General features: G+C 45.0%; 1 protein-coding gene across 7 annotated transcripts in view; it reads right to left on the reverse strand.

Moving 5' to 3' along the window:
- Window positions 1–11,584, reverse strand: part of SPEN (spen family transcriptional repressor) — a 65,850-nt gene that overhangs the window by 20,569 nt on the left and 33,697 nt on the right. For 6 of the 7 annotated variants that reach the window (XM_042022157.1, XM_042022156.1, XM_042022155.1 and 3 more), the window contains exons 4-6: window positions 2,690–2,850; window positions 1,301–1,501; window positions 367–518 (exon numbers count right to left, since the gene is read on the reverse strand). In XM_042022157.1, coding sequence (XP_041878091.1) covers window positions 367–518; window positions 1,301–1,501; window positions 2,690–2,850 — 514 coding nt within the window. The remainder of the gene's footprint in view (window positions 1–366; window positions 519–1,300; window positions 1,502–2,689; window positions 2,851–11,584) is intronic. The other variant, XM_042022152.1, reaches the window with a different exon arrangement.

Here is an 11,584-nt window from a genome sequence, read left to right on the forward strand (position 1 = left end):
TTCCAGGAATCAACAGGAAACTCAGATTCCCACAGCTGTAGGAGTCAACATGAAAACATCACCTGGCACATTTTACATCCCAACTACCCAGTCAGCTTTGGCACTACCAGGGGAGAATTACCAGGAGAGACATTTGTTGTAAACACTCCTAGGACTGTTCTTCCTGCTAAATTACCCCTCAACATTCATATGCTGAACTCCGAATACAAAGAAAAGCTTTCAGGTATATTCCAACAAGAGTGACTCAGATTACTACAGAAAGACTGAATTATCTGTCGTTGACAGACTTAGCACCACTCACAGCATTTCACAGGTCTGTACAGAAGGGGGGGCAGTGCCACCCCACACAGGACACAATTCACATACCACTATTCCCCCGAAGCGCTGGAAGATGTTGCGAAGGTCGTGGTAGGTGGTTGTTTTTTCCAGGTTGCCAATGAACAGAGTTCTCGTTGCTTTTGGGTGAAACTCATCTATCCTTTCATCCAAAGGACGAAATTCATTCTCACTTTCGGTTTCTAGGACAAAAGAGAGCAGGAAATTTGTAATGACTGGAGATTTGGTTCATGTTGGTTTATTCAGGTCTCCTTCTTGATCTGAACAAGAGTAATAAGCACTGTCTTTGAGAAAAACACCCAGTACTGCACCCATGACTTGTTATTTACGTGGGATTTGGAATCTTTATATTCCACTGAGGAATCTGGCATCCTCAGGTGAAAGGGAGCTGCATCTTTCAACTGCTTCTCTGGAAATTTACTCTTAACAAGTATCAACGTTTGAGTGCACGAATTCCAGTAAGGCCTCCCTGCACTTGGGGAAGAGCACGTGGCAGGAGTTTGTTTTCAGGAATCAATTTTTAAAGAAGCCATTGAAGTGCAGTCTGAGAACTTCACCACATGCTCAGGGCTGCAGCTCTCACTGGTTGGTCACGTGGGCTGTGCTGCTCAAAACGCAGCACTCGTTGGCTGTTTTAATTAAAAGGAGACAAAACGAGGCTGGGAGGACTCAGTGCTGTGCTCACACCACCCACTGGCAGCTGCTCCACTGAGACGTGGTAGATGAGATTGTTCCTTCCAGCGGATCCCACTGTTTGGGAGGATGGCAGCTTTCCTTCTCTGAGGCTTAAGACTGGAACTCTCTTGCTGTTTGATCCAAGAGCATCCACTCTTTTTGCTCTGGAATTTATTGTGGCATTTTTCCCAGTTTCTTTAAAACATGTTTCCTACTTCTATTCTGCCTCTTTACGACAGCTCCTGAACACACCCAGAGCCGTCCCATGGGAGAAGGGCATGGACCTTACCTGGTCCTATCCAGGCTGTGACTTCAATCTGCATGCCAAAGAAAAGCTTTCCTTTGGAGGCATTTAGTGCTTTCTCCTGGTCCTCCTGCTGCCGGAAGAACACCAGGCCATACCGTTCCTCGGACGCGCCGTGGATCTGCACTGACGTCACCTTCCCATACTTCTTGAATTCGTGGAAAAGTCCATCTTTAAGGCTTGTATCTAAACCAACAAGTAAACATTAGTACTGCAGAAACATAGCTTCTACTGACTCAGCAGCACCATAAAAGACATGAAGAACTCTGACTGTCTTTCTCAAATGTGACTTCATCCCACTTAACTCGGTGCTCACACAAGCGCCCTTTTTAATTTGGGATGTTAATTTTGCCAATGTCCAAAGCTTCTGGCTGATCTTTCTCTTTGCCCGGATTTTTAAACTCAAGAAACTACACATGCAAGGTTTTACATGGCTAAAGCTGGTGGTGGATGGTTATTGCTTCTAAGAGACACCCAGTTCCATGTGAAGAAGAAATAAACAGGGATACTTTATTAAAATACCCACAGCAATACTGCGCACAGCTGGGATGAGGTGTCTGGAATGGAGGCTGGAGTCATAGAGTGTTCAGTCCAGTCAATTCAGAAATATAACCAGGCAGATTCATCAGATTTTGTGGAATCTGACTCAAGCCCACACAATCTGTCTGGGATTCGTGGGGTATTGACCTCAGCATTGTGTCCTTTCAAGGAATATGACAGGCATTAAATCTACTGGAAGATACCAACACATGAGGTACTCTGCTCACAAGATTAACAGATACTATTTTAGCTCAGCCAGTGCTTTTGCATCCATGAATTTCATTAAAACTGTTTCACAACTGATCCCATGCTGGTTTTTCCTGTGGGATCTCTCCTGTGCTCAGCACAGGGAACAGGGAGTGATCATGGGCCGCTCCTCAGCACATGGTTTCCTGGGTTATTTTCCATGCAATATCCATTGCCTTTACAAATATGCTTAGGGGTGTTTTAAAGCACTCAAACTGCAACAGAAAACCCTCAACTTTTTGGATTAAAAAAGAAATTGAAGGGTGAGAGGTGAGGTTAAACAACTGAAGTATTAAGTTAAAAAATGGGGATGTGTCAGTTTTCTCCCTGGGAAAGCCCACATTACTGTTTGGAAGCACCAGTTCCAGGGCCTGGAAATGCCCAATACTTGGAGCTGGGAGCAGCAGGGTTTCTCACAGATGGTCACTAATTAAGCAATTTTCCCACTGTCACACAAGAACTGAGGCAGAAGCAGGGAGAGAATCCGGTCCTCGGAGGCCGCACGTGGCTGCTGCGTGTCACTCAGTACAGGTTACTCAACCAGTCCCCTCCCTTTTTTCCACTGTTCCCCTTTCCGAGGGAATTTACCTGTTGAGCGCACTGGAAGATTTTGAACCTTGATCCCAAAACTCTTCCGGGGCTCATCCTTCTCCAGCGATGGGAGCAGCTGGGACGCGGGTGCGGGGACGGCTGTCGACTGCACCGAGCGTGCCGGGGACTCGTCGCTCGAGCTGCTGCTGGAGTCACTGCTGGGAACGGCATGGAGGGTAGGACAGGTGAGTGCATGGAGTGGAGTCACCCGGGAAATGGTTCTTTTATTAAAAAAGGAAAATACCAGAGTTTCGGCTCGTCTACAGGTCTTCCTCCCTTTTGTGCCTGATTCTGTTTCCACGCTGCAGCCCAGTTATTAACAAGAATTTAAGAGTCTTTCTACAAATATTCCCTTCCAAAGCCCTCAGAGGAGACAGGCAGGGAAGTGGAATATGGGTAAAATGTCAGCAAGATCCTGTTACACACCCTGACAATGGTGGAGATTTAATTAAGTGTAATGCAATGTTGGACCAGCTCAGGAACTGTGTGGGAAGACTGGAAAAATACAGGGACGATGCACAGGTCTGACAAAGCCTCAAAATCCCTCCCAGCACTCTCATGTACAGAAAAGAAATATTATTGTGCTCTCAGGCATCTTTCCTCAAAAGGCCTGTACTCCAAAGAGACCACGTGTGAAAATCATGGCAAGTATTTTGGTCAACTGCTTGGGAATAACCTGGATAGATGGGGATGTCCATGACCCTGTCCCAGCCCACGGCTTGGGGTAGAACAAGATGATCTTTAAGACCCCTTCCAGCCCAAACCACTCTGGGATTTTCTATGAACCAGCAAACACTATTTCCAGGCTGAGCCTCAACCTCCAGCTTCAGGATATGAAGAATTCAGACCCAAGAACGCCTTTTATAAATAATAATTACAGTGGAAGAGGATTTGCATGTTAGATCACGGAGGGAGTCAATCTAATCCACGGACTCGGGATCGTTCGATGCTTCGAGGAGAGGCAGAAATAGAGAGAATATAATGTTATTAAAGCTTGCCCAGTGGGGACACGTCATCTTGCTTCAGTGGCTCATTTCTTCCCCGAGGCACGAGGGCTCAGAACAGCGCTAAAAATAATTTTGTCTGACATAACCCCAGAGACTCTCATTCTCCATTACACGAGCAGCCTTCGAAAAAATTCTGCTGGAATTTTAACTCGGAGGCTGGAGCGGGGGGGAGATGTGCCACGTACTAAAATAACCCTGTCAGTCTGAAATTTGCTGCTTGATTGAATTTTTATGTTCCTCTCCACATTGTATTAGAAAAACGATAGGCAAGTTTATCTTTTTCTTATCTTAAATATTTCATACCCTTCTTACAAACCTTCTTGCCATTAAACCACTTAACTTTTCCATTACTTTTTTCAGAGAAACCATTTCAGACTTCTAATAATTTCCAAGATTTGATTTTGTGAGCTCTTCTACTACTTTTTTTGTGGGTGTTTTTATTCAAATGTTCAGAAAACCTGGTTTTCTTTCTGAACATCTTGGTGCAACGAGCACTGTGGCACATTCCCAAAAGCCCTTGGGCTCTGTCCCCATTATATTTGGAGGCGCAGAAGGGAAGACAATCTCTGTCCCAAAATACTTACAAACAATCCAAGAAGGATATAAAAACAGGCCAGACCAAAATAAAACACAACAAAAAAGGTCAAAAATGCAGAAGTAATAAACATGAGAAACTCTGCTGCCGGTCTCACCCTCTCATTACAGCCCTCCCATCCCATCAAGCCACTTCACACGTTGGTGCCTTTCCCACACATTCTCCTCCTACTCCTCCAGCCCCGGAGGAGGAAGTTCAGCATCACTTTGGAAGAGGAGTGAAAATAAAGCCATGCCAGGAACGAGTGAAAAACTGAGCCCTTCCTCCTGCCCTGCTCTTCCCAAGGGTAGCTGCCCTGCACCACCCAACCTCTCACTTCATGGATAATAAATAACATTTCCCTTCCCAGCTACAGTCCCTTGTGTTTCCCAGCAACGAATCTCCCACCATCAAGATGTCCCTTCACAGCCTCATTTTTCTGCTAAATTGCTAAACTGCCTTTATTTCTGTCTCACCTGCAGACCCTCCTTTTGTGCCCTCTTCATTAATGAACTATTTAATCACTGCAAGTGAAGAGTGCAGCATTTCCTCCTCATCTTTATCCCACTCCCTCTGCCTCCTGCATTTCCACTAAATCACCTCAAATCCACACCAAACTGAAGTTCTTCTCTACAGCATTTTGGGAAAAGGACAAACCCAACTCCACATGAACAGGGCCTCAGTGTTCTCCAGAAGTAACATCAGCCATCCATCGCCTGCTACTGGGAAATAAATTGGCAAAGAATAGAGAAACTTCTTTAAACACACAAATATAGGGCAAAGGATGTGTGTGGGGAGAAACTGAAAATAATTCCCAAGCTGACAGCAGCTCCACGTGGTTCAGCAGCCCCTGGGGAAGGCTAAAATAGGATTTTAGGGCTGCAGATCCCTCTGCCATGTGCACATTTTTACTTTCCCTTCTCACATCTTGATGCTCCAACCAACTCCCTACTCCCAAAGCCTTTAGAATTCCTGTGTGCTGAGATCGTATCTCTCGAGCAAGAGGCAGCGTTGAATTTATTTGAGCAGTGCTTTAGAATGGGGACAGGCTATTTTTACAGTTTGGGGGTTTTTTAATGAGGATGTTAAAAATATGGAACATACTGTTAAAATCACAGCATTCCACTAGAGAAGAAGTATTATCTTGGGATAACACCGCTAGATATCCAAGTGATGACACAGCAGTACAACAGGGTGATAAATTCTACAAAGGAGCCTGAACTCTGTGCAACTTTGGGAAACAAGGATCATGCTGGTAACTTCCACTTCCCTAGGGAGTTTTAGGGATGTGTCTCCCTAAGCAAAGCAAGACTTTCTGAGACATTCCAGAAAAAAAAATTCATTATTTCATGACTATTTTAAGACAAGAAGAATAAAGTATTGCAAGAACAATCCCCCCTTTCTTTAGGGAAATCCCCATCACTTTTCCAATTGAAGAAACATGGATATAATAATTCAAAAGTAAGTCAAAGGTTTGATGTTCTGTGAATGGGAGAATGATGGAAGAGTTAATTATAGCTGCTGTGTCACCCAGTTATAGCTCACAGCACAATCAAAATAAAGCATCTGACAGGGAATTATGTGGAGTCTCGAGCAGCAAAACACAACTCTTTTTCAGCTTTAAAAATACACAGATCTGAAGCCTGAAAGCTGCTCAAGGACAGGTTCCCAGAATATTAAAATGAGAATATGGCTTTGCTTTTCCCTGTGAGTAATTTTGAAAACAACCGCCCGTTGCCAACGCAGAAAATAAGTTATTAAAAATTCTTCTGGCGAAAGTTGGTTCATAAAGCTTTTAGAATGAGCTAGGGAAATTTTAACACAGGAATATAATAGGATAAAACAACAGCTCTGATAATCTCCTCCTTAAAAGTATTCCAACTATCAATAGGTTTTGGGGCAGGTCAAAAATGATGCAAAAATAGCTTTATAACTTCATTTTGGGCTTCCGCTACCAGCATTAAACCCGGGATGATTTTTTCCAGAAGCAGAGCATGCTCTGGCACAAAGCCTTTTCCCAACACGGGAAAACCTGCTCTTCCACATCCCTGTAAAGTCAGCGGAGCAGAATGCCAGCACGCTGAAGAACTAATCTCCTGAGCTGTCACAACACACGCGCGGCGCCGGGAGGGAGCTGGGAACGGCTCCTCCGACATCCCGGCTCATGGCCCCGGAGCCTCCACAGTGCTCTGCACTTCTCCCGGGAACATGGGACCATTGGGGAAGAATTTGAGTATTTAACCAGGATTTCAGATGCTATTTTGTCCAGCCCAGATACTTCTAGAATCAGTTTCACTCTATGGCATCACAGCATTGAAGAAAAACGATTTTTGCATTTTACTGTCGGCAGAATCAGATGGAAAAACGGAGCCATAAGAGAGACTGTTCTTAGTTAAACAAGGGGTGGACATAAAAATATTTCTCTTACACATGCACTTTACTACAGGTGTAGTTTACAAGCCCTTTTAAAACATTTATCTGCATTCCATAATTACTGATGAGTATATAAGGATGTGTGTTCTTACTCACACTATTTATGTACCCATTTTTCATCAACCATGATAAAATCTATTTGTAACTTACAGTATTTATCTATGTATCTATTTTCCAATAATCAAGATTAAATCTATTCATAATCCAATCTAAATCTTATCCACATGGGCTGATTCCCAAAGACTCAACACATAAGAGTCCATCAATGGGGTTCAGACCCAAATACACCTGGTTTCATAGACTCATAGAATATCCCGAGTTGGAAGGGACCCACAAGGATGGTGGAGCCCCATTTGCGGTCTCAGTACGTCGCAGCTCATTTAGCACACAGAATTTTCCTTTGCTCAGTTCTAAGCGCAAAGATGACATTTCAAATCCTGGTATCCCACAAACCACTCCTCGTTTCCAGAGAAATTTCTCATTTTCAGGCAATTACGTTTGCAGGTCTAGTGGCGATGAAGTTACGCTGGGTTTACGTGTGAGAAATGAAAGCACTGAGCGAAGAACACAAAGCCAGCCGTCCTTTGTTCCCACAAAAAGGAGATAAAAGAGAGACTCCAAGCCCGCCGATGGAATGGGAGACCCGCTGCTTCCTGTCAATGGCAGTGGTGCTGAATCAAGGGATCTCACAACCTGCCCTCCACCCTCCTGCAATTTTAGAATGTGGCACAATTGTCATTTCTGCCCATTGATTTGAGAGCGGTGAGTCAGCTGCAGGCTGGGGACTCCCTGTGAGCAGCAGGAGGGAAACAAAGCTGGAAACAAAGCGGGAAACACGGCTGGAAACACGGCAGCCGGTGGAGGACGCAGCAGAGGGAAGCTTTAACGTGCTGCAGGTGCTGAGCTGCCAATGCAGGTTTAAAAAAGCAAAACAAAACCAACCTGTTGTTGCCCAGAGAAGCTGAGACTGCCCATTCCCTGGAAGTGTCCAAGGCCAGGTGGGACAGGGCTTGGAGCAACCTGAGGTAGTGGAAGGTCTCCCTGCCCATGGCAGGCGGTAGAATGAGATGAGCTTTAAAGTCCCTTCCAACCCAAACTATTCCATGATTCTGTCATTCCATGATTCTAACCTCTGATCGCTGGAGCAAGTTAAGAACAAAGCCACCTAAAACCAGTTAAAAACCCTTGCATCTTTCATGCCAAATTTCAGCTGTGAAAAAAGTAAAAATTAGGACTTTAAATTTTTTTTTTTACAGCTGCGTTCAAAAACTGTTTCATCAGACCTGGTGAAATATCCAGGATTTTTTTTTTTTACAGGAAATATGCAGAACGATCACTTCTTCCCTGCCAAAATTAACTTGAAATCAGGAACTCTGCCTGGCTCAGCTCGACTCAACACCCTGTCAGAATAATCTCTGAGTGAAGATTATCTCCTAGAAAGATCTACTGAGGACAGGCTCCATCCCCGCTGACGGCGGGCTGTTCTCACGGCTGATGTCAGCAGCAGATTCCCAAGCCGGGTCAGGAAATCCAAAGTTAACGTACAGTCATCTCCGAACGGAAGCAACAGGAACCCTCGGTTTTCTCCTTGTCCCTCCCATTCCAGATCCATGTTAAGCCACCACAGATGATCTCCATGCACACAACACCATCAGTGACAGTGCTGTATGATCAGCTCTACCCAGAAGACACAAATCCTTGGGATACTTTATAGGCTTTGGAGAAAACCTGCTGGTTAGATTTCTTCAACCTGGGAAAACAGCACCAGAAAATTGCTCCAAGTTTCCTGAATGTACTGATGTGTTGTTTGGGAATAAAAAGAATTAAAAAGACCTGATTACTGCCAGCCAACACCTCTTGGCAACTGCTTAAAATAAAAGCTTAAAAATGTACTGTATTCCATTCTAGCAATGGATTAAAGATCTTTGCCTGTGAAACACTTTGACTTCTGGATGGAAAATGATATATTGGAGCAATATATGCACGGGGCTATTGCAGACTGGTATTTCTGACCTACCGCTAAATACTACATGAACCTAAGAAGGTATTTAATCAGAATTTCCCCTGTTCTCTACACCCACGTAAGTCAAAAATGCACATCAAATCACACGTTCCTTCCTAAGAACAGCAGTAGCCCATTCCCACAAAACTCCTGACATCACCCCATTAATCCAACAATCCAGGTGGCTGTTCTGCCACACTCAAAGAGGAATCATAGAAGCCCAGAAGGGGATTGGAAGAGACCTTAGAGATCATCTCATTCCAACACTCTGCCATGGGCAGGAATAACCACAACGAAAATTCCAGAGGTTTGGGCACACGGTGAGCAACTCCTTGTCAGAGCTGATTCCAACACTGACCTAAATATCCAAGCAAGCAGCAGGCAGTTATTCTGTACACATGACGGCAGCAGGCAGTTGTTCTGTACACATGACACGTCCCACACCAGGGTATTTGGATGGGAAAAAAAACATTTCACACACCTGCGGAAATAAATACGGGTTTTTTTCCCTTGTTCAAAGGAGCTGTTGAACCCGAAGTTGAAGATGTCAGAAAACCCAGTCCGACCTCTGAGGTTGGTTTGCATGAAGAGATCAAGAGGCAATGAGCCGTCGCCGCATTCTACCAACTGCAGGCGAGTGCTGAAGGGGCTCAGCCCACACAGGCAAACCACAAAGAGCCTGAACCCCGCTCCTCCGTGTCCAAACAAGGCTTTCCACCGGAAATATGGATACAAGAGAAAAGGCAGAGAAAGCCACCTAAACATTCCCTCAGTGTAATTACCCTGTGCCCATCACCCTGGCCTCGGCCCCTCCGGAGCAAAGCTCGCCGGGACGCGATTCTGTGACATTCTTGGCACCCGTTCAAGCCGCTGAGAACCTGCCACCCAAGGAACTTTGGTTTGTGCATGTCACACTGCAGTATTTAACAGCACTCAGCTATGATAAAACAATCCACCAAGAAGAGGGAAAGGCCAGACCTGCTGCATGGAAACAAAAACAGCTATAGAAAGCACACAACAGATAAAACCAGCATTTACAGCTCTGAAGAGAGATCATTAAATACTGCAGACTAATGAAACAAACAAGGACATCCTCCTTCCCTTAACTTTTTCTGCATTACCACGCCCAGAGAGAAGACTTCAATGATCTCCTGCTGGCCTGGAATCCTAAATCCAAAGAAATGAAATTAAATGATGTTTAAAGGCCATGGGAAAGCAACACAACCATGACAACTCCGTGTCTTTTGGGTGGACAACTAACACACACTGTTGCAGTATTTATTTCAGTCTCTGACCAGTAAGTTTTTCAAGGCACAGCCTCCAGATACTATTTACCATATATTTATCCCAAGTCAACTGAGTGGCTTATTAACATTCCATTTGCATTTCTGTGACAGGCCATGTATAAATATATATAAATATATTTACGTCAGTTGTTTTATCCTGATGTCTGACACCTGATCTTTGATGAAAGTCTGAAATTAATCACGGAGAAGATGGAGATGTTTCTCAGGACAGACTGCTCCCTCCCCCAGAACCACCTTCCCCTGCAGCCATGTGCCCTCAGAGTTTCCAGACAGCCTTGAGCTCCTTTTAATTCTTCCCTGCAACTAAATAATCCATTATGATTGCTAAAAATATGTATGTTTATATTAATCCCTGTCTGGCTGAGGACACTGTGCCCAACCCACAGTCGGTGTTGCTACCTCTCTTCTTGACCTACGTCCCCCTGCCCCTGGACTTTGTACAGCCAAAAATTAAAAACATTAATCTGAGGGGAAAAAAGTGTTGGTTACAAACACATTGGCCTATCTCTGGAGCAGAGCTGACTCAGCACTGACAACAGCTTCCCATTGCTGGGAAGAAGCTACTCAATCCCTGTGCTCCCCACGCTGGCCAGTGGCTTGGCCGTGGATGGGTTTGGTGTTGAATTTGGGAGCAACTGGAGTTACCTGCCTACCCAGCCACTGCCTTTTTGAAACATGGATGCTTCCTGGAAACAGCGGGATTGCTCACGCTCCAAAAAGAAACCCTGGGAAGCCAGAGGAAATGCTTTCTCAGCAAACGGCCACAGTGACAGAGCTCAGCGCAGGGAAAGATAAAAGTTATTGAGGCCTTGAGGGTGAAGTACAAAGCAGCTCTCCAGCTCTGCTTTCCCACAATTAAACTTCCACCGATGCAAAGAGGGAAGAAAGAGGGTGGGTGTGAGAATGGGTGAGCATGATGAGCTTCTGTTTAACATCACCTTCACGGAAGGAAGCCCTGGGTCAAGATCCCTCGTGAGAAGTGCTGCTGCGGTCACCCAGAACTCCCACCTCCTCCAGCCATGCTGTAGCCAAATTATTCCAAGCACTGCCAGGACATGCCTGAGGAAGAGCTGCTGCTCCAGGCATGGATCAGACAAAAGTTGGCCAAAAGCAGCGTAATTGTGTTATAAGGAAGAGCTTTTGCCACCTATCTGCTGATGATCTAAATTAGTATTTTGCAACTGACACCTCAGAGCACATGAAATCTTTGGACAAAAGCCGTATTTTAGTATAAGATTCATGGGAGGCTGTCTTAATATCCACTGCAGATGGAAAAGTAAGGTATGAAGAGGCCAAGGGCTTTGCCCAAGGTCATTCTGTGAATCACAGAGAGAACAGGCTCAGGAGTTTGATCTCCTGGCTCACGGGTGGCCAAGTCTTTTCAAAATACCAAGAAAGCAACACAGAATCATTTATGCTGGAAGAGAGCTCCAAGATCATCAAGCCCAACAGTTAAAGGCCACATCCTCAACCACAGCACTGCTTTCATGAAGGGACCTACTCGGCATCCTAGGAAAAAACACCAAGCTCTACTCCAAGTGCTCCCTATGAGCCAGGAGAGCGAAATGC

This window comes from Corvus kubaryi, unplaced genomic scaffold (genome assembly GCF_017639235.1).
Source record: "Corvus kubaryi isolate FWS band 111438036 unplaced genomic scaffold, C.kubaryi_AGA036_p1.0 37189, whole genome shotgun sequence".
Lineage (NCBI taxonomy): Eukaryota > Metazoa > Chordata > Aves > Passeriformes > Corvidae > Corvus > Corvus kubaryi.